The 27,214-nt window shown below is 38.1% G+C and overlaps 1 protein-coding gene and 1 long non-coding RNA gene across 6 annotated transcripts; one reads left to right on the plus strand and one right to left on the minus strand.

Moving 5' to 3' along the window:
• On the plus strand, positions 1 to 5,482 carry LOC118470626 (uncharacterized). Its single transcript, XR_004847729.2, has 3 exons — positions 1 to 327; positions 2,109 to 2,265; positions 5,346 to 5,482. It is a non-coding gene; the product is annotated as an uncharacterized LOC118470626 (long non-coding RNA).
• Positions 3,268 to 26,549, minus strand: LOC111571589 (zona pellucida sperm-binding protein 3-like). Of its 5 annotated transcripts, none has more exons than XR_008600652.1 (9): positions 26,175 to 26,549; positions 23,795 to 23,922; positions 23,267 to 23,671; positions 22,947 to 23,064; positions 22,767 to 22,858; positions 22,518 to 22,636; positions 22,314 to 22,429; positions 14,227 to 14,385; positions 3,268 to 7,941 (listed from the first exon to the last, which is right to left on the minus strand). XR_008600652.1 is itself a non-coding variant. In XM_023274838.3 (8 exons), exons 1-8 carry the CDS (start codon positions 26,484 to 26,486, stop codon positions 22,341 to 22,343), a joined length of 1,173 nt encoding a protein of 390 aa, XP_023130606.2. In that variant the 5' UTR covers positions 26,487 to 26,545; the 3' UTR covers positions 21,736 to 22,340. The 5 variants fall into 5 exon arrangements, 3 of the variants coding, with proteins under 3 accessions (XP_023130604.2, XP_023130606.2, XP_023130607.2); XR_008600651.1 differs by lacking the exon at positions 3,268 to 7,941 and adding an exon at positions 12,618 to 13,292; XM_023274838.3 differs by lacking the exons at positions 3,268 to 7,941; positions 14,227 to 14,385 and having other exon boundaries at positions 21,736 to 22,429; positions 23,267 to 23,444; positions 23,568 to 23,671; positions 26,142 to 26,545.
• Positions 26,550 to 27,214: the final 665 nt, after the last annotated feature.

Below are 27,214 nucleotides of genomic sequence, written 5' to 3' on the forward strand. Positions count from 1 at the left end.
GGCAAAACCTTTTATTTGCCTCCCCTTAGGGCTATAGTGACAACGTGATTGCCCGTAAGAACGAGGACGCGCCTTTTTACGTACCACGGCGAGCGATTAAACATCAACCCATGCAGAGCCCCGTTGCGTAAAGCGTGAAAATAGGCTAACTACTAAAGCCAGAGTACAGAGAAAAAATCATGAAGGCATGGCCGTAACTCACTGGGAAACTCCATAGCGGTATCCGCAGAGCCCCTCACAGGGTCCTCGCGGTTTGGCCCATAGGTCCGTCTATTGGCCATTAATTGGAAACGAAGCTCTTTTGTGGATCTGTTGTGCACTTATCCGGTAGGTGTTTCTAAAAACTGATCCCGTTTGATTTTTTATTGATGACTTTGAAAATAAAGTCGCATTGTTTCTATGATGACAACATAAACTACTCCTCCCTTAAGGCAGAAAATGTTTTCTTTCATTGTTATCCAAATAATAGTCTATCCCTGTTTAGAAAACATTTGGCCAAAACAGTAAATAATGACTCAAAAAAAAGGAGAGACTTCCCATTCATTGTTTGGGTGGCGTTCACAAACGTCATTACAGTATTTAGATTTACAAAAAATGATGCGAGTGATTGCAAAGTTTGATAAACTAAAATGAGCAATGTTAAAGGATTACTATTATCATCAGTGATACCCTACTAAGCTGGGATATTGGTTATTTATAGTTAACATATTTTAAACTGAAATCCACCAAATTATGGAGGACACTACAAATCCAGTGACAGTTCTTTAACTTGATCCATAATTGTAAAACTTTCTGAATGAAGAGACACTACTACATGTATTGCAGAAAAAAAGTTGTGAACTGACCCTTTAAATGGATCAGCATTAAGGAGGCTCAGGTTTATCTCAGCTGCTGAGAAGTTCACCTCCACAATGCTACTCCCATCATAGAATTCTGAATTTTGTCCCTAAGGCTTTACCTATCAAACATGTCCTCACACATTGTGATGGAGCTCAGGATTCATCCACAGAAGCTTTAATACAAACCACTTTAATCTGTCAGATATGTGGAGAAACATTATTCACCATCAGATCCTGACTGATCCTGTGTTCTTAAAGTCACTGCTGTAGTGCCATGTGCATAATTACACACATTTCTCTCAATTTAAAGACTTATCTGTGCAGCTGTGTGAGGCAGAACAGAAAGAGAACAAGATTTCGTGGGTCCGATGCCGATTATTGGCCATCAAGAAAGGCCGATAACCAGTATCTAGGCCCGACAGACATTAAATGTAATGTTTTAACAGCATAGGAACCTGTCGTTCATAACTATGTTTCTTCATCAATAAGAGTGACTATAGCTGAATATGTCAAATAGAAATAGGAGTGATTAAATTAGGACACTTGCATCTGTTTATGTGCGATTGATTATTTTGTCTCCTGCAGTTAGGTCTGCTGTTCTTCTCTATTTTCTTATTCTCTCACTGTCCTATCACTTGGATCGTCCACTAAGGTCCATATCTTAAAGCATGATGAATGACTGTATTCTAAACCCTGTTTCAGGTTAATCTGTTGTTGCCTTCTAACTTAGACACTAGCCGTTAGCATAGCCTTAATTGTTGTAAGAGCAGCAAATTTTCTGTTTTGTGGCAACAGCTGGTATTTCTTGTTCAGTCTCTGCTTGAAAGACATTTCTGAGACCACATAGTGACAACAGACAGAGAGAACAGGCTGCATTAGACTTGAAGCAGCGCATTTAATTTATCTATAATTTACAGATAATCGTAAAACTGCCAGACATCAGTAGATTTGTGATGTCTGAGAGTACTGCATGTGTGTGCACCCCTGCTAACTAAAGTCACACAAACTAAGGCTTTTGTGCTTGCTGGAGGGATTAATTTACTTCTCCCCAGACACTTGTACTGAGGGCTAATGTGTGCAGGGGTTTGGGGATTGTAGGCATCTTTCTGAACTCAAAAATGCACTAATAATCACCGCTTACAATGCATGTAATTAGATTACTTAAAATGATATGGTTGCATTTCCAAACATATCCTGAGGGTGGACAACTTTCTGTTCTGGACCCCCTGTAACAAACTAATATCTTCTCATGAACCTTTGTTTTTTTAGAGTACAGGTTGGGTGGCGTGGAGACCAAGTGGGTAACTCTGTTGCCTCACAGCAAGAAGGTTCTTCATCTGAATCTGCTGGTTCTCCGTGTGCGTTAGTCATGTCCAATGGTATCCCACCTTACGAACAGCATGCAACCCTCCACAGGATAAAGCAGGTATAGTTAATGGACGGATGTATGCTGTTAACATTCAGTGAGAACGCTGGTCAAGCATTTATAGAGAAGTCATTAAAGAACGTTTAATGCTGACATAAACCAGCATTACTTCACCCTTATCAGAGCTGGAACCTCCGTTTCCACAAAGCTTGTTCTCATTGAAAACTTTCTCCTGAATAGGCCTTTCATGCAAATTAATATCAGGAATAATAGATTTTTGTACTGACATTATTTCAACCATTTAACTTGCAGGACATTCTAGAGATGTGACTACAACTGAAAACAACTAAAGCTTTATTCAACAATGAAAACTTAATAATGCATTTTGGATTTCTCTGAAAAAGTCAGACAAGAAAAAATGATTTTGCCCCCGAAGTCAATATTTAACAACATCCTTCAACCATTATGACCTTCAGTGTAAATGTTGCCTTAGCATTTTTTACAAGCCTCCAGTTGTTCCTAATGTCCAAAAGTTTCCAGCTTGCTGACATTCTTTGATTTCCATACTGCCACTGCCCCATGTAAATCCCACCTAAGATTTTAAATGGGTTTCAAATCCAGGGACTGAGGTGGCCACTCAACGACACATTCCAGGAACAAACTACTGAACCAAGCTTTGTTTGACTCTGGATGTTTGCTTGGGGTCACTGGAAAGTTCAATGATTGCCAAACTTCAAATTATCCACCGAGTGCACGTCTTTAAAACGGTCCGGTTCATCAGCGCCTGCACACCCCCACGCTTGGCTGTTGGAACCGTGTTCTTTTTGTCATATTAGCCGGGGACGATAAGCTCTCAGAATATAACTTGATCTTTAACCTTTCCATTTCATCAGGAAGACATAAATACAGAACAGAAGCGCAATCTGTTCCATCACCAAAACAAAGTGTCAGCGACTGGAAGATGCAGATTTTTAAAATTTGTCCGTCCATGTGCAGCGAGTGTTGCCAGATTTCTGTCAATATGACTGCCTCATAAAACAAACAAGCCTGAGACAAACAGAGGAGCCAGAATACATTTTTTACTTTGTACAATAATTAATTTTCAGAATTATGAATGCTGTATACAATTCCATGAAAAGTTAGCAATATTTTATAAGTAAATTAGTGCGATGCAGTTAGGGATATTCATGAGATCAGAGCAGATGTGTTAAACAGACTAGACTGCAATTATTTTCTGTACATCAAGCAGAGGCATTAATTTCCCTTCACCCTGAACCCCGACAGCCTGTTTGGAGCCAGAGTAAAGGAAATATATTGAAATTTCCTGGAAACCGACAGTGTGACACACAGAGAGGACTTCCAGGAAATTTCTTCGAGGGGTGTCTTCCATCAGATGAGAAGTAAAGGCATGTTTGCATGTGCATTATCATGTGCCAGCACGCAATGTAAAGTGACACACGCAGCTTTATTTGCAGAAATGCCTTGAAACGCTGATAAAAGTGACCAAGCTGACATGATTGCTGCATGCTGTTTCATAAGCCTGTATACGCTGCATGTATGGCACAAAACACACGTGCACAAATGCATTAACCCTCCTGTTGTCTTCATTTACAGGCACCAAAAAAATATTGTTTCCTTGTCTGAAAAAAATCCCAAAATTCAGCAAAAAGATTCCCCAAATTTCTGAAAATTTGCAAAACCTTAAGGAAGAAAATTCCAATAATTTCTTAAGTTTCCCTTAAAAGTATTATTTTTTTTAAAAAAAAATACCCCAAATTTGGCAAGAAAATTCTAGTAAATATTTTCAAAAAATCTGTAAAAATCTTCAGAAAAAAAATCCTAAAAATATCTCAAGTGATTACATATATATCAGTAAAATTTCTAATATTTTCTTTAAGAACATTCACGTGAAAATCAACCAAAATCCAGTGAAATTTGCTGGATTTTTTTTTTTTTTTTGGTTGATTTTTGGTTGATTTTTTTGTGAATGTTCTTAAGAAACATTTTTAACATTTCTTTTTTTTCCACCAAAAAATGTTCAAAGATTTCCCAAAAATGTTCAAAATGTGCACATCAGAAGTTTCACTGTGAAAATATATTTTTTTTCCCACATTTTCAAACTTTAAAACGGGTCAATTTTGACCCGCAGGACAACACAAGGGTTAAGAGATAAAATGATTTAAAGGAGAAAATATATGAAATACTTGAAACACAAAAAGGATTTTCTCCTGATGTGAATATCAACAATACAGAAAAAGGGATATACCGTGTGAGTATTTCCAATAATTCCTTTACTTGTGAACAAGAGCAACAACAGTATTTCTGGATTTATACCTTATTTCCTGTCAAAATATCCCAAATTTCATGCCATAGCTTGAAGAAATACTGCATTTAACATTAATTGATTACATTGTCTTTCATGTGTTTAAATACGTATAAAATATTCATAAGTGAGAGTAACTTTCTACGTATTCTCTCCTAAGTTTATATTTATATCTCTGATCCTGGACTTCATGTGACTCAGCTTTAAAGCTACATGGTCACCACTGTGCTGAGCCAAAGACAGTGTTGACAGCATTGTTGCACTGTTTGCTCAAAGGGCTGTTTGCTTATGTCTGAGCCAACATGAGAGACAGAGTGGAGGGAGACAAGGTACGTGCTGCAAACCATGCTTCATGACCAAAGCACAGCATTGAGGTGGGAGGTGAGGGATGTGAGGGAATGCGGGGGCAGGGGTGTCCAGTCACACTGACTCCGGGTTTGGAATAGGACACAGTTATTGAATTTAGGATGATTTAAAGGAGGCAGGGAGATATAAAGATGGGGGAGAAGCCAAGTGCACTTTACCTGTTCCTCACTTACACATGAACTAGTTAATAAACAAAGATGACACGGGGTGATGCAAACAAGATAACGGGAAAGAGGCTGCATTGTGCTATATAAGAGGCAGTGAAAGCGCATAGCTGTGACATTCCCTGTGTGTGTGTGTGTGTGTGTGTGTGTGTGTGTGTGTGTGTGTGTGTGTGTGTGTGTGTGTGTGTGTGTGTGTGTGTGTGTGTGTGTGTGTGTGTGTGTGTGTGTGTGTGTGTGTGTGTGTGTGTGCGTGCGTGCGTGTGTGTGTGTTTCACTTTGCCATTCAGGTTTTGGGCTTGCAGCCAGCTAGATCTACTCTGGCGCGACACAAGACAGGAAGCTGACATAAAAGAATGGGGGAACCGACTGCGAGGGACGTAGGAGCCGAGGCAGGAGCCAAGACAGCGGCCACTGGCGAGGTCGGAAGTTATTGTTTCAGCATACAGGCATCCACACTGATAAGAATCTTCTAATTTTATTCAACCTATTGTGATCCCATAGTAACGGCCACAAGTTTAGACAGGAACCTCATCCCTGGAGTTTCTCCCTCACTGAATTCAGTCATTTGGATGATGAGTAAAGTATTCAACCACCTAAAAAATAACATGATTTTAAACCAGTGCACCACAGTACAGAACACTCCTTTTGCAACTTGTGCAGATGAATGGAAAGAGACTTTTTTTCCCCAACCTAGATTAAGAATCTTTCCCAATCAATGTTCCCTGTAATTTTTCCTGAGTGTGAGCAAACACACAAACTCCCTGAGCGTTTCCTTGGACCACTGTGAGCAACATCAGACGTGTGCACTGTGGTCACACCAGCATCACATCCATTCAAGTTACATGGTTCATTAAAAGAATCAAATTACAGCATTTACATTTATGTTAAAACACTTTGTCAACAGGAGCCAGTTGAAGGCTGCAGTGATTTTAGTGACACTACAATGTATAAGAGTGAAGTTATTGAATATTTGTCTCTCTTTACTGTTGCAGAGGTTCTGCAAATTGCAGACGGACCCTGTTCACTCCATAGACACCAATGTTATTCCTGTAGCTTGAAAGACAGCTACTTTTGATAAAACTGGACTTGTAGCACATTGTCTGCCTTGCAACAATGGGAAAGAGGCACCGTTTATGTTTTGACAACCTATATCTAATGAGTTATTGATGCTGGAAGTCCGAATCTGTGAATATCTTTCCAACTTTACTGAACTTGGGGCCACTACCACCTAAGGAGTGATATATTTAATTTTGAAAAAAGCATTTAGCCATACTTAAAGCTTTAAGTGCTTTATTAACACGGAACTAAAAATGTTGTATTGTTTTATTATCACAGGTTCTGTCTGAAAAGCGGCGGCATCATTTTAAACAGTGAAATCAAACTAATAAAATGTAATGACCAACCAGTGAGCAATACTGGATTCTGCAAAAACATAAACAACTTTTTTTTAAAAATCTAAATCTAAATCTTAACACAGTTAATGTATTAACTTATTTTTGTGTGTATGCATGTATTTATTGATTTATTTAGTACTGTTAACATATCAGAGTTCTGAGTGAATTTTTCTTAAGATAGGCAAAGGCCATTTATTGATTACATATAGGCTGTTAAACTAAAAACTAAACTAAAAAGCATTTTTAAAAACAACTTAGGCATTTATTGAGTCAGTAAAATACTGTAGAGTACAGACCACATCAGCATGATTATAAGCATCCTCTGGTAAATTAACAACCAGATACTGATGTCTCTCACCATATGGACTTCAGGAGATGACTGGGGGATGATAAACTGTGACCTACTGGTTGGATTCTCTCTGTTCTCATGTTTCTTACATGTTTGTCCCCTGACAGCTGGGTCCTAATGTTTTTTGAGCAACACACCATACTATGACGTTTTTACAATGATGGTTCTACTATGAAGCCAGTTTGACATGTTCAGGTGTTCTTTGTGTGAAAACTCAGAGATTTCAGGGATCAGAAGGTGGTTTTCAACTTACTTTGTTAACTTTCTGCTTCAACTTTAAAGTAAATTTCCTTCACTAACCCCGCCCTCTGGACTTCCAGTAAGCTGTGTTCCTATTGGCTGTCCAGGTGGCTGCTTGGTGTTATCAGGAACACCTGAGCAGCTTGGTGTTATCAGGAACACCTGAGCAGCTCAGTGTCTTCCTGCTTTATTTAGCTGCAGACAAACATTTCCTCTGCTTCTGTTCACCAATGAACCTGGTTTGGCTCCATTGCTTTAGTTTGTTCTTTAGGCATTTGCTTCCAGCTTCCAACAGTAAAATCGTCTTTAATGTGTTTCTTGGTGTGTTTTAGGGCTTTGTACTGGATAGTTGTCTTGGTGAATGTGGTTCTTTAGCCACAGTTAGCACATGGTGCTAATGTGTGCAGTGATTAGTGGATTTGCTGCAGCTGAGTTGTGTCTTTATCTTGGCTGTAGTGAGTCTTCAGAGGTTTTTGGTCAGACACATTCTGTATTCTTGTTTGAGAACCAGTGTTGGTTGTCCAGAAGGTAAGAGTTCCTGTCCTGATTCTCTGTTCTCAGAGGTTCTCTGGTAGGCTGCAGGAGACTTTAGCGTTTGGGTTGTGCTAGTTTGGTTTTTGTACAGTTTCATTTGGACGACTATCTTGAGGCCCCTCCATGTGGTTTAGTGAGGTTTTCTGGAACAGTTCTACAAAGCAACCTGCAGCAGAAGAGACTTTGAGAGTTTTTAGGAAGTTCTGGGGACCAGACTTTAGAGCAGCAGAAACATTTGTCAGCAGTTTGAGCAGGAGAAGGTGAGCTTCAGAGTAGAAATGAGGAGAAGGAAACCTTCTTGACTCGTGTGGTGAGGTCCTGTACCAAGAGTTTGAGCAGGTTGTGAAGAGTCTGTAGTTCTTTGGTCTGAAAGCACAAGAAGAGTCGACTCATTAAAGGAGAAAACTGGAGATATTGTTGGTTCTTCTGTCACTCTGCAGTTTCCTTAGACTGAATGTCAAGTTTATATTTTAAATGATTTCCCATGTGAGCCCAAGTAGACTTCAATAAACTCCCTCCATCCCCTGGACACAACAGATTTTATTATGATGTTAAATCTTTTTTTTTTTTTTTTTTTTTTTTTTTTTTTTTATGTTTTTGAGTTTTAATCATAGTTTAACATAGTTCTTTTCACTTTGCTTGTTTAGTTTTGTCATCTGTATAAAAGGTGCTAAACAAATAAAGTTGAATTGATAAACTGAATAATTGAGTAACTCATGATTGTGACAACAGAAGTATTTTCATTGTGATTTAAGGGTTTATATCATTTTTAAGGTTGGGGTTAAAATCTTGACAGAAAAAGAAGATTAAAGAAATAAACTACATTACAAAAAGCAATTAAATCAAAGGAAAAAATAATACAATAAAACTTTTAAAAACTTTTATTATTAAAAAGACTTAAGAAATTTAAGATGAAGTTTTCTAATTAAACATTTAATTTTTTAATTAAATGTTTTGTCTTTTTAAAGGTTTAATAATCTAATTAAATGTTTTGCATTTTTTAAATGTTTAATATTCTTCTTGTTTAATTGTATTTTTTACATGTTTAATTATGGAAAATATTTTATCTGTAATTTTTAATATTTGTATTTTAAAAATTTTGTTTAATTTCATAATGACATGTATTGTATCTTGTTGAATGATCTCATTCAATATTTTGTCTGTTTAATAGAGTTGAACATTAAATACAATTAAATTATATTAAACAGACAAAATATTGAATGAGATCATTCAACAAGATACAATACATGTCATTATGAAATTAAACAAAATTTTTAAAATACAAATATTAAAAATTACAGATAAAATATTTTCCATAATTAAACATTTAAAAATTACAATTAAACAAGAATATTAAACATTTTAAAAAATCCAAAACATTTAATTAGATTATTAAACCTTTAAAAAGACAAAACATTTAATTAAAAAAATTAAATGTTTAATTAGAAAATTACATCTTAAAGACAATAAAACTTCAAATAGGAATTAAACAGAATATACAATGAAGCATTTAAAAAGAAAATTAAACATTAAAAGATGGTAAAACATTTAAAAAGAAAAACCTTGAAGATTTAATCGGAACATTAAATATTGGGAAAGGAAAAAAAAACTCAAACAAGCTGATAAAACTTTTGAAAAAACAATTAAACATTAAAAAGACAAAACATTTGGAAATCAAATCAGACATTAGAAAAGAATAAAAGGTGAGAAAGAGCAAAACTAAATGTTTAAGAAGAATCAAACTAAAGACAAAACATTTGAAAAGACAGCAGTTAGACTTTAGAAGATCAAATTAAACAGAAGAGACAATAAAACGATCAAAAAGAGCAAAAACAGATAAAGCTCTTAAAGCGTTTTCTAGTCTGAAATGAAAACAAGTTGTTTCTTCAAACATTTCCTCTTTCTGTGTTCTTGGTTTGATTGTGGACAGATTTACTAAGAACTCATTTCAGAAAACTGCTTTCCAGATAAAGTCTACTAGTAGTTGAAGGCATCGATCAAACTAATGTTACCTTCTGATCTCCACAAACTTTACTGTTCAGTGAAGAGAATCAAAGTTTGTTGAGGATTTCTGAAAAACCCACGGGTGAAGGTCTGAGAAGAACTCAGATGGATGTTCTAAATGTGAAATCAAGACTCATGGTCACAAGTTTTAAGGCTTCTGTTCACCAGAAAGTTCAAACTAACAGAGAAGTATTGAGAAACTTTTAAAACTTCAGCCCTCAGACTGTCTGAAGGTTCAAACTAACAGAGAACTACTCAAGAACTTAGAAAATTTCAGCCCTCAGACTGTCTGAAGGTTCAATCTAACAGAGAACTACTGTGGGACTTAGGAAATTTCAGTCCTCAGACTGTCTGAAGGTTCAAACTAACAGAGAAGTACTCAGGAACTTGGAAGATTTCAGTCCTTGGACTGTCTGAAAGTTAAATCTACCAGAAAACTACTGTGGGACTTAGAAAATTTCAGTCCTCAGACTGTCTGAAGGTTCAAACTAACAGAGAACTACTGTGGGACTTTGAAAATTTCAGCCCTCAGACTGTGTGAAAGCTCAGGTCCTGAGGACTCGGGAGGTGTGGAGGCTTGGAAAGTCTTGGAACTGAGGGTTCCACCCTCCAGCGCAAAGGCTAAAGTCCAACCTCCTGAGAAAAGCGGTCGAGTCGAGACTCGAGTTAAAAAAAAAACTCAAAAACGACAAAAAATAGATGATAAATGCGCAAAAACCAGAAGAATTAGTATCTGAGCGAGTAGCTCAGGGGGATAAGAGGACAGACTACAGAGTGGAGGGTCGCAGGTTCAAGACCCGCCACTGGCAGTTTTCTTTCTTTGTCTTTGGCAGAATTTTGAGAAAATTTAAGAAGTGTCTGGTCTTGAACCAGCGACCTGCAGCTCCATAGGCAAGTCCTTAACTCACTGAGCTACAGATCAGATAAAAAGAAATAAATTCGTCGTCCCTTTGACATCGTAGTTGCTGAAGTCACCACATGGGTGGAGCCAAGGCGGAGTCTGGGTGGAGTCAGGGCGGAGAGTAGGCGGGGAGGTGGGTGGCGGCCTCCCCCCTCTACTCCCCCACCTCCCTCCACCGCCCACCACACCTTCCCCCGCCTCACGAGTTCTTCAAGTCTCCACGAGTTCTTCAAGTCTCGACAGGTTTTCCCCAGTTTCTGGAGTTTCCACGAGGTCAGAGGCAGAACAAGCTGTCATGAAGAGGTGTTGAAGTCGGCCAGGATGGACTGACTTTTTACAGCGACTAGAAGGAAGACCACTAGAAGAGCAGGTCTTTAACCACCATCCATAAAATCCATGGAGTCAGCTCCAGAGAAATGAAGGGAGGTCAACTTTTATCAACCTCCATCCAGATGTTCAACTTGATATCTTTGACATTTTTAGCACCACAAACCTTTAGTATCACACTTTATTATCATTTATTCGGACTTTAATGGAATCCACCAGCAGATTTAGTTTTTGTTGACAAACTTTATTCTTGTCGTCGTGAGACTGCAGTATTTAAAACTCTTCCTTCTATTTGACCTCATGTTTATTAGTTTTAGTGGAGAAAGTTATTTTAGTTGTCGATTAGTCTCTTAAAAACCAAGTAATAAATTGGATTAGTCAAGAGGTTTAAATTTCTTACTTTGTCATATTTTAAATATGACAAAAAATATAAAAATAAAGTGTCTTGAGACAATTTGACCTGTATTTGGCGTTATATAAATAAAATTGAATTAAAATTGTATGTATCTTGTAATGTTGGAGTAATTCAGCCATATATGTTGGAAAACACATTTTCTTTGTCCATTAATCTGTTGATCGTTTTCTCCAGTAATTCATTTCTTGTTTTGGTTTATAAAATGTCAAACCCAAATATATTCAGTTTACTGTCATAAAAACCAAAAAGATTTACATTCATGATGCAGGAATCGGGCAGTTTTTCACTTCTTATCTTTGTTTAGTCAGAAAGATAGTTGATAATGTGTGAATTGTTGCAGCTTGTGAGCCGTAAAAGGTTTTAATCTTTGGGGCCGAGTGTCAAAAACATTTAGAAACCAACATCAACAAAACACTCAACAAAGATTTGAACATCACTAAAGGGAAATCCAACTTTTGCATGACAATGTCTAATTAAAGGACATTTATTTCCAACATAAATGTGTTATATTCATCCTCTGGAGCGTTCTCTTCACATCGTCTTCCACCTGGACTGGTTTGGTCGGGAGCATGTGCAACAAACATTTGAAAAACTGTACTTTAACATCAATGAATGACACTGAAGTTTAATCACTACATAAATGAGACTGAGTCTGAATGTGCTCCTAACTCCTAAGTTTAGGGAAAGTTCAAACAAAAGAGTTCAGATAAGACTTGAGAATGAGCTTATTTTGAACAAACATCTCAGACTTTCTGAGCTTCAGCACCTCTGGCAAGATATTTTAACAAGCAACTCAAGAGATCCAGAAGTTGGAGAGAGTTAGCTTTAGCTGAGCCAAAGAACATGTGGGACGCTAACCTAGCAAACATTTCAGACTTTTCTCTGTGAATTCTGGGAAATAATTTCCTATTTAATGACAGAGCTACACATCTTAACTCAGTCTCATTAAAACAGACTCTAATTCAGTGTCATCCATCCATATTAAAGTGCAGTTACCCAAAATGTTTGTTGCATGAGCTCCAACAAAACCTGTCCAGGTAGAAGGCCACTTTGACAAACAGGAAATGGATGATTCCAAGCAGATTTATAGAAGGGGGAACCGGACTGTACTAAGTGTGGTCGAGTATAGAGGGGTGTTTTGTGGGTTTTTAAGGCTGATAATTATTAGTGAGCCATTTGGAGTAGATATTCATTTGCAGTAAATGAAACTATTTAAAATCTTGGAGTTAAACTTAGAAGAACACAAACTCTAACAGAAAACTTTGGTGATACGTTTTTGTTTTGTTTACAGATGTTAAATTAAAGGAGTTTTATTCGTGACGTATAACCAATCAAATCACTCCAGAAGACAGACCGACCACAGGTAGATAAAGGTTCAGAGCCAAAGTAGCGCCATTCTCAAAATTTATTTATTACCATGAATCAGTAAAAAATAAAATACTGATAATCAGTAAATCAGTCATCCAAAGTTGTTTAAATCAATTCAACTAGACTTTAAGAAGGTTCCTTGAAGACGTTTCACCTCTCATCCAAGAGACTTCTTCAGTTCTGGTGGTGGTTGATGTTGCCAGCTTATAACCTCTGTGAGGTGTGGTCAGTGTTACTCATTCCGACGACCATTGCCAAGGCCAGTCAGCCCACAATTACTACAATTCTACAATGTATGTCTCTTTCCTTTGACTTGTTATTTGTACAATATACGATGTATATGATGGCGTTTTTTTCATCCCAAAGGCTCTACTATGATGTTTTCTAAGAGACATACGATGCTACTCTGGTTGTTCTGGTCCTGGGCCGCTGCACTCCTCCTCTGTTGTTTTCTAGATTGTACTCAGCTGCATGCCTTCGTCCACCAGGCCTCCGTTGACTCGTCCTGCCTGCCGTCTCTGGAGCTGAAGCTGGATTGGAACAGACCAAAGTACAGTCCAATCACGATACCAGCTGCCTCTCAAAAGGCTCCTTCATCTGGCAGGTGGCGCCACTTCTTCTGAGGGGAAGCTGAGCTGGCCCAGCAGAACTTTGGAGATGTGTTCCAGTGGTTGGTGGATGTGTGGGGAGATAGAGAGGGACCTTTGAATTGTTCAGAAAGGAAAACAGTGAACCCATTGGTAGCTTTAGTTTAGGGTGCTACTGCGGTGTGTTTTTGGGTTTTAAGAGGTGAACAGGAAGATGTTTTTTTCGTATTGATTATCTTTTACTTTGTTCCTGGTTGGAATGCCCATCGATGTCAACATGAAGTTCACTTTTAGTTCTGTTTATTTATTTTTATTTTACTAACACCCATTTGTTTTAACCCCCTCACATGTTGTGTTGTTGTAAACTTACTCTTTCAAATAAATACTCATCTAACCCTCTGGAAACCAGCGTTTGGACTGTTTTTGTGTTGCGCCTCACCTACTGACAGCTGTGGACTAAAGGCTATACTCTGACGTTTTTAGAGCGACATGCTATACTATGATGTTTGTTGGGCGACATGCTATACTGTAGGCTTTTTTAATTGACATATTGCTGTGACACTTTTTTCTTTTAGTTTTGTTTTTTTTAGCAACATATAAGAATTTGAACAGTTTTAAAAGTTACTATACTTTTACTTGTGCAATGAAATTATTATTTTATGGCATTTTTTAGATGACATATTATACTCTGATGTTTTCTTGAATTACATACTATTTTGACAATATACTGCACTATGACATTTTTTGAACCACATATCATACATGACAATTTTAGGCAATGTCCTATCATTTTGCGCTTTTTGAACCACATAATAATCTATGTTTTGTTTTTTTTTCTTGACAACATGCTGTACTATGAACTACAGGCCATACTATGTTATTCTTGAGTAAAGCATACTATACTTTGACATTTTCTGAACTACATCCTATACTATGGTGTTATACACAGAGTGCTTTGGTTACATGTTGATTTATAATCTAGATTTTTTTCTGTTTTGTTTTTTGACAGGATTACCACAGACCTGACCGTGAACACTGTCGACACCCACCTCAGGGAGACGCTGCTAAGATCTCAAGGCTACTTGGTCGTGGTCTTTCTGGCACGTACTCTTCCAAGATGAGCTGGGAAGTTTAACACTGATGGAATGACACCAGGTCTAAGCCGACTAAACTTCCAATTCCTCCTCAACCCATAGTCTCTGGGAAACCTACATGGAGTAAGAAAAGTAGACAGAGAAGTAATTAAATCTGTACACAACATATTAAAAAGAAATCATGCTAATAAATTAAGTACAAAGAACCGAATTAGCCAATATACTGGAGAACAGAGCTATTTAATTTGATAAGTATAACCTTGTTTAGTAACATTTCAATTATTTGAGAGCAGTCCTAAAGAATTGCCTGTAATCCTAATCATAAAATGGGTTTGGAGGAAGAACATAGATGGTAATCTGGATATACATGAGTTAGGCTTTATAACTACTATTGGTAGTATTGGTGGTAGTAATAGCAATGTGACTACTACTAGTAGTAGTGGTAGTACATTAACTGCTGCTGCTGGCACTGCTACTACAACTTGTAATACTATTACAAATGCTGATACTACTTCTACGACTCTAACAGCTGTTCATACTACTACTGCTGCTTGTACTTTTAGTATTACTACTACTGCTTGTACAACTATACTACAGCTACTATTAATCGTCTGGTATTTGGTTGTCAAGCTGCTAGCTCGCCTTAGCGTTTTTCTAGTGGCCAACTAGTTAGCTCTCATAGACTGGAAGCTTGGAAGCTCTCAACAAGATTTCATAATGAAAAAAGAGGCAAAAACTATTCTTACCTATGAAAAGTCATTCCAAGTTTCCTTGTCTCAATCGTACGACGTAGTGTGTAACTGTATGCAGCACAGTGAGCCGGCTACTTGTTGTTTCCGTTTTCACGCTAACTACATCAACAGAATGCACTGAAACTTTGCCCCCACTAGCTTGGCCTCGCCATAGCACGCAGCTCAAAGGGGCGTGTCCTATCTACTCATTCATATCTATGAGAACAACGGTGGCTGCACATAAGGACGCCTGACGTTGATTAGCTGCGTAAATACCATTATATACAGTCTATGGTAAATACGTATGTGAATCGCATCATTGGCTGCAGCAGCCAGTCACCGGTCACTCACTGACTCACATTGAAAAACAGCACAGAATGAATTGTTACGTGTTTATTTTATTTACAATTTAGGTTGGATTTTTTTTTTTTTTGTGCGTATCCCAGAGTTTCTGTGCGCGGAGACCATGTCAGCAGTGCGCAATTGCGCACGCACACAGCTTAGAGGGAACAGTGTTCCCAATGCCCACTTACTGCAAAGGGAAGTGGGCACTAGAGTGACGCACTTCCAGTGACAGCCCTTGTGTGCATTAAGAGTGCAAACATGTGGACATGTATCAGGGTTTAAAGGGACACACTTGGTTAAGAACGTCACTCACTCAAACACAAATAGCAACTACGATGCCTGTAAAAAGTATCCACCCCTTTGGAAGTTTTCCCCCTTATTCTGCTTTTTAACATATACAGTCAGTATTACGTAGATGCAGCTTTGGCCACAATGACAGTGCTCAGCCTGTGTGGATAGGTCTCAATCAGCTTTGCACATCTGGACGGTGCAATTTTACCCAAGGGATTCGTGAGTGAACGGACTTTTCAAAGTCAAACCACAAATTCTGAATTGGATCAACATCTGGACTCTGACTCAACTACTCAGAACATTCACTTTGTTGTCTGTACACCATTACTGCTGCTGAGAATCACACCCACATTATGATGCTGCAACCTCCATGCTTCACAGTGGGGATGGCGTGTATGTGGTGAAGTGCAAAGTTCGGCGTCCGCCAAAAATAGTGTCTTTTCTGATGCCCAAAAAATCAATTTTGGGCTCACAAGACCAAGGACCCTTAGTCCAGTTGAGTTTCCCATAAGCCTTCTGGCATACTCTACAGGGGATTTACTTGCTTATTTTTCCAACAGTGACTTTCTCTTTGCCACTCTAAAGCTTTGACAGCTGATGAACCTGGAACCAGTTGGTATATGTACAGTCTCTCCCATCCCGGCTGCTGAAGCTTGTAACTCCTTCAGAGGAGTCACCGGTGTCTTGGTGGCCTCAGCACTAATTTATTTCTCGCACTGTCACTTAGTTTTTGAGGACAGGCAGCTGTAGGCAGAATGACACGTGCAATATTCCTTCCATTACTTATGATTAACTGTAGTCCAAGGGTTATTCAGTCACTTAGAAATTTCCTTGTATCCATCCGCTGACTTATGCTTTTCCGCATTTTTTTGGAGAGTTGCATGGAGTGTTGTTTTGACTTCATGGTGTAGTTAAAGCCAGGAGTATTGATTCACCAGAGACTACACTTTCCAGATAAAGGTGTCATTTATGCAACAATCACTTGAGACACATTCACTGCACTCAGATCATCTCCATTTCACTACTTGTCTGATTTCTAGTTCCAACTGGCTGCACATGTGTTGAATTAGGTGAGACACTTTAAAGGAGGTGAACACTTTTGCAATTACTTATTTTACATTTTATATTTTTAATTTAATGGCATTACTTTGTAAATATATTTTTACTTTGACAAAAAGAATCTACTTTTTTAAATTCTTGTCAAAAAAGCCAAAATTATATTGATCATGATTCAGTGTTGAAAAGCAATGAAAAGGTAAAACTTGCAAGGAGGGTAATGGCATCAAGTCGTCTATTCCCTGTCGAAATAAAGTCTGATGCTGTGGGCACATTCTCAGAACAAAGTTAAGCATGTTTTAGAGGGTGCTGGACTATACCAAGGTTACTCTTTGACTCAGATCCTGCTTGGGATACTGATTCGTATTTGCTGAAGCAGGCAGTTTGAGAATCAGCAACTCCAAGTCAGAACTCTTGGTTCTCTGCCAGAAACCATTGGATTGCTCCCTCTGGGTTGCTGCCCCAAGCAAACGAGATTAAATCTCTTAAGATCTTGATGGGTTGCAAGTGACGCAAAAATGAAGTGAGATGGGCGAATAGATTAGTGCAGTGTCAGCAGTAATGCAGGCATTGTACCAGTGTCATGGTAAAGAGGGAGCTTAACCGGAGAGCAAATCTCTCAATTTACCAGCTGATCTAGATTTTAGCCCTCATCTATAGTCATGGGTTCAGGGTAGTGACTCAGAGAATGAGACTGAGAAGTGGAGTCACCAATGGGGTGGTTCAGGCATGTGATTAGGATGCCTCCAGGGCGCCTTGCTTTGGAGGTTTTCTGGGCCCACACACACAACTTTCTGGAGGGATTACATATCTCATCTGCTTGGTAATGCTTTGGGTTTCCCCTGGAAAAACTAGGAAAGGATGTCTGGAATGCCCTACTTAGCCTGCTGCCCTCGTAACACAAACCCAGATTAGTGGTAGAAAATGGATGAATGAATGGACGTTTAGAAGCAGTTAAATCAAGTTATCTACCATCTCATGGCTCTAGTGTAGATAACATGCAACATGATGTGCGTATATGTTATGACATGGAAATATCTCTAGCGACTTTCAAGGAAATTCATCCAGTAGATCTTCAGACATTTCACTCTAAACTACATTTGTTAATGTGCCGACAGTGAAATGTCAGGGGATTGCCAAAGCCATTACAATGGGACCACAGATGTTTACACAAAATATTCTGCCAATCTACTGAGCGGCTATTGTTTATGACAAATGAAATTCTGAAGAATAAATGTCACGGTATTACATTAATTAATTAGAACTTACAACATTGTCAATCAATACTTCTTGACACATTTCACAACTTATTTGATTTCCTGTTCTAGGAGCTGTGAATACTTGTTCATAATCTCAAGGTAAATACTTGTCAATTCAAGAGTTAGTAACATATCTAGGTCTGGAACAACTTTTCCATCCACTGGATCCATCAGTTAGACTGATCTGGCATCTCATTAAATTTTGAACCTGTCCAACAGGTAGAAGTGCACAACAATTGTGTGGTAGTTTGCTTTAAAGCACTCAGCCTTTTGCTTAAACTCTACTATGTACATGTATGTCCATGTCCTTTCTATGAGTCAGCAAACGAAAATGTAACATAATATCCTTCCTCTGACTATGTGTACCCTTTTTATGCTTCTGCATTGGCAACAACCATGTCGGAGGCTTTATGTTTTCAGGTTTTCCTTCAGTTCATTTCATTCTCATGAACACAGTAAATAAGGAAATTTCTTTAAATTTGTCACAAATGGTCCCTCAAACTCACAGATGAACTGATTATATTTTGGTGGTGAAAGGTCAAAGTCAGTGTGACCACAAAAAACCTTTTAATAAATTCCTTCAAAGTCATTACTGCATATATTATGAGTCTGGACAGTTTGGAGGTAAGTTGCAACCTGCCTGGTTAGCAGACACATGCAACTACAAGGCAGTAATTCTAGTTAACCTCTGTCTTCTATGTAGTAGTCTCTGAGCAATTCTCTGGCTGTATCATCAGTTTTTTTTTATATCTGGTATTCTCCCTGCTGCCAACCTGCCCTCTGTGGTATTTTTCTGGCCTAGCTGCTCCTAGCCTCACACCTTCTGTTATCTAGTGGGCCTCTCATCACTTGTCATTTCCACTTCATGCTCTTTCCCCTCTTTTGGCTGTCCTGCCAGCTATTCCCCTGATTTACTGACCCTGACTGAATGCCCTGTATGGCTTGAGACTGTAGGTTTTGCATTCCACCTTAATCTTTCACATTCATTGACATTTGCACGATGTGGGTCACTTTCTCCTTGTTGCATTAATTACACATTTATGTTCAACTACAACAAAAAACAATTTACCGGTACCATTAGCCTGACAGACAATATGACACTAAAAGATAATCTGATTACTGCAATACATGCTTTTGAAATATACAACCACTGAGTACATACACAGCATTATTCTAGGGTCCACATCTCCCTTGTGCTTTTGCGTTTCTCAGTTTACACCCAATAGACTGTAATGTATATTGTATCATCCAGTGCAACCTCACAGTTTGTACTCATCAGTGATTTATGTTACATTCAAACTAAAATGCTACTTGCCTTCTTTTCTAACTATTTCTCCCATATGGCCTACTAACCAAACAGACCATGCCTGATGCAGTTGTGCTTGCCCTGCACTCTGCCCTAGAACATTTGGTCTCCAAAAAAAACCCAAACCAACAAACAAATAAAAAAGCATAGTTGCCTACAATTTCTTCCTAGACTAGATTCAGCATTCAACACAATGTGGTCCACATAGCTTACTGTGAAACTCACAGACCGCGGACGGCCACCTCAGCTGTAGCCGTTTCTGACAGGTGGTCAGGCTGGATAAGAGGAAGGTGAGCTCACACTGGGCAAAGGAAGCCCCTCCAAGGCTGATGGCCAAGCCCAAAATTGTTCAAAAACACGTGACTGTACATCTCTTACAACCACAATCTCATATTCAAGTTCCTCTTTCATCATGAAACTTATTGACAACCGTAATAAAATTTTGTACAGACAGCCATCTTAAGACAAGAGGACAAAACTCAAATTAGACTGAGGCTGAAGGGTTGTTAGCTTTGAGTTTCTGGGTCTTCATGTCTGTTACACATTATAAGAAGTGCTTTAAATAATCGTTTAACCATTTTTGCTCCTCTTTTTTCGCCATACTTCAGCATTCTTAAATTTTCTCATTTGTTGTAAATACTGTATTTTTATTATTTTCTTCTATTTAACCACTTAAGAACTCCAGTGTGCATGTACCTTGTGCCTGTCACTTTTGAATCTTACCAACCTTGTTTTTCCTCTTTTTTTTTATAAATCAGCTCCATACAGCTGTGTGGCTTCACTTTGAAGGACCATACTTCTACAGGTATGTTTATCTCACCCTACTAATCTCAGTGAACTTTTTTTGCTTTCTGGCAGCACAACTGATTCTGATAAAACTGATGGTCCTGGTTTCAGTTTATGCCAATGTTATTATTTAACTTTTCTTTTTTCTTTTTTTTTTAATGAAGATAACACACCTGATGCTGGACCTGCTTCCTTTTACAGCAGTGATGTAACTACATGTCTCCCCTTCCCTTCACCTCTAGGGTTAAGCAAAGATCCTGGTTTAGGCTAAAAGTCAATAAATCAAAAACATCTAGTCCCCTGTGACTAGCACAGTTGACACAATATTTAACAAACATTGTGTCATTTCCCAAACCATGAGAAAAAAGTTCCTAAATATAACCGCTGAATTCTTAGTCATGCATTAGCTACTAATTGCAAATATGCTGTTGCAAGATATTGTAGGCAAAACAGATTAAATGTGTTTTCATTTTTGTTGCAAAGCAATTTGGCACAATGTACCTGATTTGTTAATTTATTGATGTAGTCTAGGTAACATTCTGGTGGCAGTTAAAGGACTCGCATATCTCTGAATTACTAACGACTATCCAACCATCTGACAATTATAATGACTTTTTGAGACAAATAATAAAGAATGGACTTCACTGATGTAAGAAAAAATTGGTGTAGTACTACTACACTGGCATCAATCCCTGCACTGTAATTATTCTAAACGTAAAAGTCCTTTTAAGATATGTGTCATAAACTTAATATCACATAAATTACAATTTTTAAGATTTGAGCTTAATCGAAAATAGCAAAACATTTGCCATGAAACATTTCGAGGTTTGTTTGAACTGTGCATCTCTATTGACATGAAGGGCAATAGATGTTCCCCAGGCATGCATACTAGTCTATACTGTAAACTGAATAAAAAACACTAATGTCCAAAACATGTCATCACTTATTAGTCAAATTAAATAAACTAACAAAAGTCACAGTGCTGTTCAAAACAAAAGCTAAAACAGTATGCAACAAAGCTGACAAAGTTAACAGAACTATTCTATTCACAAAATTATTGCTAAGTAGAGAGTAACATTGTTCTTTACTGACCTGTGGAACAATTTTAAGAGACTAGTTTTGGATGAGAGAAAGGCCAGCAGGGTCCAGTTCCAGAAAAGATCCTCTTTAAAAAGGAATTGCTGATTTATTTTCAGGGAAACTGATAAAGAACTGTAGTCATGATGTCATGGAATGAGACACCGCACCATGAAATCTACCAGGTTTCCCATCTGGGCCGTCACATTTCCTCTCATGGGACGAGAGGAGTGTATCTGCTGCGAACAGGAGACACGAAGTACATACGTGGTCGCATAGCTGTCGCATTCTTACCCCAGTTTCTGTTTGTTCTTGTATGTGTGCTGTCTACAAGATATTTTAGGTTCCATTGTAATTTTTCAGCCTCTTTGTGGACATTCCTCATGGGCTCATTATTATGCCAGTCATTTCAGTTTTCATGGCTGAATGCAGAAACTACCCATTCCTCAGTCATGATGTGATAACCTGACCTGTCTCAGATGACACATTTCTAATAGGATATGCTGCATATCGCTACAGGATTTTGGTTATCTCAAGTGTTGCAGGAACTAAAGATGAACAAGTTACATAGATAACAGTAATTTATCAATCTTAAATCAAATTCTCGCTTATAATATAACGTACAAAATTAAACCGACCATAGAAGAAGCTGGTCTGTTGTTTCTTTCCCCAGAAGCATCTTTAGTTATTGAGTTGGCACACACACACATTCTGCTACCAGCAGAGAGAGTTCAGACAGCTTGCAGCACGATACTGGAGCAGAGATTTTGTAAGTTTACTAAATTAGCATCATTAAAATGGACACGATTTGAGATAAATATGTCTTATGCCAGAGAGAATGAGCTTCTCTTTGCATCGGTTTATTCAAAGTTGGCACTCGGAACATTCTGACAATGTCGTCTCTTCTGCCAACATTTTCTGTCTGTTGTCACAAGTGGTGTACGGAGAGTTTTTCATGGCTATAGAAAAATACAGGTGCTAACGGTCTCCAGGATCGAAGGTAATAAAAAAAATAATAAGTTCCATTTTTAAAGAGTTTGACTGAATTTTGTAGATGCATCCAAGAACAAATCAGTAGAATCAGTGATACAATTTTCTCCGCTGGGTTAGAGTCCAATATCTACTCTGAGTAATGGGAAAGACATTATGTGATGGATGCATTATTTTAACAGCGACAGTCCTTGTACCCACCTAACTGTAAAGTTGGAGAAGGGCTCTTTAGTGACTCACTACCAGACGGCCCCCCCACAGGGAGCGTTTCAGGGTGTAAAGTGGCCCAACTGTCTTGTAAGCATCAAGCTTCTTTTCTGTTGGAAAAAAAAGTTACTTATTAACAACTTAGCCATCGTCATTTGTATTCAACAGCACTGTGTAGGTTTGTAAATGCTGAGTAACCTGTCTCTGGTTGAGTTGTGGGTCCAGCGTGGTCACTGCTGTTCTCTGCAGTCATTCCAGAGCAGTCAACAGAGTCACAGCACTCACACAGAGAACTGTCTCCCTCTGTGGCACGCCAGCTGAATGACAGAGAAACACCCTGATAATAAACCCAAGCTGGAAAGCTGCAGCCTAAAAAATATACACTTGACAGGACAAACCAAATCATGGTGGTTTAAAACTGGAGATTTAGTTAGTTAGCAGCCTAACCTGAATGAAGGTCTATGGAAGAAGCAGGCTTTATCGAGGTGGGTATGTGAGTTTTGTGTCAGAGTGGCCCTAAGATGGCAGCTGATGAACATCTAGAAAAAGAAAATGAAACCACATTTGATCCAAGGTTCTATGGAAAGATAACAGAAACTATTTTGTGAAATGCTACTGAACTTTTACCTGCTCCCCTGACTTCTGGTTGAACTGGAAGGCTTGGAAGCTGAAGCACAGTCTGTTGTTTTGTTCCCTTGGGAGGAATTTAGATGGAGAGCCTGGTAGTAAACTGTCCACAAGACATCTGCAATGGAGGAGCATCACTGATGAGAGGTTCACATGAACTGCATCAGATTTAGACATGATTTAGTCAGACAAATGTTGAAAGAAAACCAAAGATTTATTCAATAGATTTAATCTGGCATTTGAATCCTTAGATTAAGCACTGTGCTGTTGTTGTAATGTGAGTTTTGTGTATTACACAGAGGATGGGAGGAAATACTGACCCATGCTTGGTGAGAAACTTGTAGCTTGGCAAGGAGAGAGGGTCAGGCTTCAGTGTAGCCACACAAGAGTCGACATATATAGTGAGAGGAGGATGTAGTGGGGCGTCCACGCTGGCCTCCAAAAACACTGCTTCCCCCTGCTGGTACACTAAGGGACTACGCCGAGAGGTGCAACCGTCTGAGTAGGAACAGACAGACATAGATTTTTCAGTACCAGTTGAATAAGTACTCCAGTTAGAAACAATATTACAGAGGAATCTCCCACTGATGCAGTTCAGATTCAGCAGCATGGTAGTTTCACCTGTCATGAAACGTAGGGAGAAACGCAGAAAGCCAAAGACATTGATCGTGGATGTCAACGGTACCCAGGTAGGGGATAACGGCCCCATCGTGACTTTCTGCTTTCTGTACTCACACAGAAAAAAGACACTTGTTACACAATTACAAAGAATTGATGACAGCCTAATACAATCTTTGACTTTGCTCCCCTCCAAAAGAGAAAATACAATATTACAGCATCAGCCTGACCTCTTATAGAGACACTCAACAGGTATGATGGTAGTTGCCCCTTTAATTATGGCACTGCCTGTAGAAGTATGAAGCACAGCAGAAAGCAGGTGCAGCTTGTTGGAATACACAAGCCACTCACCATGAACCTGGAACACAGTAATCACAAAGGAATGAATTAACCCTCCTGTTGTCCTCATTTATGGGCAACAAAAAATATTGTTTCTTTATCTGAAAAAAATAGAAAAATTCAACAAAAAAAATTACCCAATTTTCTGAAAATTTGCAAAACCTTCAGGAAGAAAATTCCAATAATTCTTTAAAAGTTTCCCTTAAAAGTGTTATTTTAAAAAAAATCCCCCAAATTTGACAAGAAAATTCTTGTAAATATTTTCCAAAAAATGAGTAAAAATCGTCCAAAAAAAATTCTAAATCTAAAGTGATTACATATATATCAGTAAATCTTTTAATATTTTCTTTAAGAACATTCACATAAAAATCTACCAAAATCCAGTGAAATTCACTGGATTTTAGTTGATTTTTATGTGAATGTTCTTAAGAAACATTTTTAACATTTCTTTTTTTCCACCAAAAAGTTCAAAGATTCCCCCAAAATGTTGAAAATGTGGACATCAGAAGTTTCACTGTGAAAAAATATATTTTTTCGCACATTTTCAAACTTTAAAATGGGTCAATTTTGACCCGCAGGACGACATGAGGGTTAAAACATGATTTTAACCTCATAAAACACTTGACTTAACTGCACAGTTTTATGGTTGAAAAGCTGACATTATGGACTGAAGTGGTAATGTGTTACAGATGAATTTGGTGCATAATCTGAAAGGAGCTCAAGCAAAAGTCACTGCAAGGTCAAGTAGATCTAATAACGAGGCTTGCTGACATGTCGCAGTACTCGATATTTAACAGAACAACTGAATTCTAATCACTCTTGAAACTATCTACTGGAAAAAGGCCTGTCTTCATCAGGATATCTTACTGTACATGGAGTTAAGTTCAGAATTATTCATATCCATAACCAAAATGTAGATTTTTTGACAAGAGTGTTTTAGTAAAAGATGGTTAGCCATTGTGTTAGAGATGTTAATATGATCTAAATATGAACTGTTTCTATGTTTTTTTACCTTTTTACAATAAAGCGACATCAAAAATGTGTCATACCTGATCTCAGTAATCGATGGCAAAGGTTATATTTGCAACAACAGCACTGAAATGATCCTTACAACTGACAACAAGCTTTTTAAACATCTTCACTGGGATTTAAGTCCGCTCCTGTTTTGTGATGATCTCCATGTCTTCTAGGTTGGAAGGCTTCCTTGCCGTCACTGGTCTTCAATTCCACAGATTCTTGAAGGGGTTCAGGTCTGGGCTCAGGCTGCCTCACTCCAAAATGTCACTATTGTTTTTTGTCATCCATTTCTTCACCACTTTGGATTCAGATTGTTGGAAGTTCCAGCGCTGCTCAAGGTCAATTTTTTCTGCACGCTATGTTCCAGAGTCTCAGCGTATTCCTCTTTTCTCAGGATGCTGTTTACTTTGACAAGGTTGTGTGGTCCACTGGCTGACGTTTGACCTGGGGATGACGTTCTGGGTGTTTAGTCTGCATAACTAATTTGCATCTCACCTGACCACAGAACTGAAGACCAAGAGTATTCTTGATGTGCAGGTGAGCTTTCTTGGATACGTGGAGTCCTCCTTGGTCGACCAGCCCTGTGCATTGTCTGTTGGAGTGTCTGCTTTGAGATGTTGGCATCGGCATCACTCACATTCATCAGGGTGGTCTTGTCTTCACACAACTGCCTCCTTCCAGATTTTCCCAATGACAAATCCCATCCCAGTGATGGACCCTAAAGCTTACTGGGTATTAAGTTTTAGTAATGACTTGCAATTAACTAGTGAGTGACTAGAGAACTACTGCAGCTTATATGCATGTATTAGTATGTTGTAGATATGACCAAAACTATGTAGAACTGGAGAGAAGTTGCATTTTTTAAAATTATTATCTGAGATAATTTCAAAGAATATACATAATTTAACACGATATTTTTGGTTAAAGAAATAGTTAAGAATACATTATTAACATCTGTACTAATAGTCTTGTCACTTGTTTGTCATTATTAGCCAGAAGAAACCTAGTGGTCAAATAAAAAAAAAATCAGGCACGAATAATTTAGTACCTAACTGTATTAATTATTTTAGTGCTGCAATACAATTAGGGCAATAAATGCGACATTTTTTTTCTACACACATTTGAAGTTCAATCCGACAGTGTCAGCAAACCGTTTCATTACTGGCAGTTGGTTTTAAACTTTTTAAATGTCTTTTAACACCAGACAAACATGAGCCTGACCGTCTGTGTGACTTTCCCGGTTTCTTTTCTTACACTGGACTCGGTACCACATTCCTGCAGCCCGGCAGAAATGACCATTTCCCCGTCAGACAGCGGTCCCTTCGGTCCGCAGGACTCTTTCCGAGTCAGGTTTCCTCCGAGTCGAAGATACTCGGGTTTGAACGGAACACCTCTGTCTTGGAAAAACTGTCGCTTCACGGTTATTCTCATTTTGACTTCTCCGCACTGAATATCGAGACTCTCCCGAGTTTCCACGTCGTTATTTTCAGCGAAAGAAGCACCACAAAAAGACAGAAAAGTGATGGAAAAGAGGGCGACTTCCCTACGTTTTATCCAGGAGGCCATTACTGAAGAAACAAGGCAAGATAGCGGCTAATTAATTAGCGCAGGTGTGTTTTATTGTGCTCTCGTGCGCTCGAAACGGCTGTGCTGCCTTCAGAGACCCGCAAAAACGTTGTAATTCAGACAGCTTCAGAAATGATATACAGTATCTCTGTTGATCCGTCACTGCGAAACTTTACACGATACAGCAGCGAGAAACAAATGAGGCATGGAAGAAGCAAGACAAGAATTAAAAAAGTACAATAGTGCTAAAAATAAAGATAATAAAGACAATGTACACTTTTCACATCTGCAGATGAGACATGAATATACACATAATTTTACACTTATAATGAATATATCTATAGAAATGTACACATATAACATGATGAATATATATATATATATATATATATATATATATATGCATAATGAATATAGTGTTGACAACATACCAAATTTGGATTAATATGGATATATTATTTGACCGATAAGTTTCTTCTGGATGGAAATTACCTAAATAAATTTCCAAAGATATTGGGTCATAAGTTAATGATATGTTTTTAGCTATTTCCGCTTGCTTTTAATTTGCTTGTTCGTTAGATAAATAATTATGCATTTTTAAAGATGTCGAAAAAGCATAAAAATGGCTTTCACCCCTGAGATCTCTAACTCTAATTTTGTCACTTGTTTATGCCATTTACAACCAAAATAAGCTTACTATTTAATAAAAATCACTGTAAATAAAAATT

This window comes from Amphiprion ocellaris, chromosome 23, assembly GCF_022539595.1.
Source record: "Amphiprion ocellaris isolate individual 3 ecotype Okinawa chromosome 23, ASM2253959v1, whole genome shotgun sequence".
Lineage (NCBI taxonomy): Eukaryota > Metazoa > Chordata > Actinopteri > Pomacentridae > Amphiprion > Amphiprion ocellaris.

What these genes read in the sequence shown, in the direction of transcription:
- LOC111571589 (XM_023274836.3), bottom strand. Translation starts at nt 26,486, where the DNA reads ATGGCCTCCTGGATAAAACGTAGGGAAGTCGCCCTCTTTTCCATCACT. An exon ending in AATGTGGTACCGAGTCCAGT is followed by an intron (nt 23,923 to 26,174) that starts GTAAGAAAAGAA and finishes ACTGTGTTCCAG; the next exon opens with GTTCATGGTGAGTGGCTTGT. An exon ending in ACCAGAAGTCAGGGGAGCAG is followed by an intron (nt 22,859 to 22,946) that starts GTAAAAGTTCAG and finishes TTCTTTTTCTAG; the next exon opens with ATGTTCATCAGCTGCCATCT.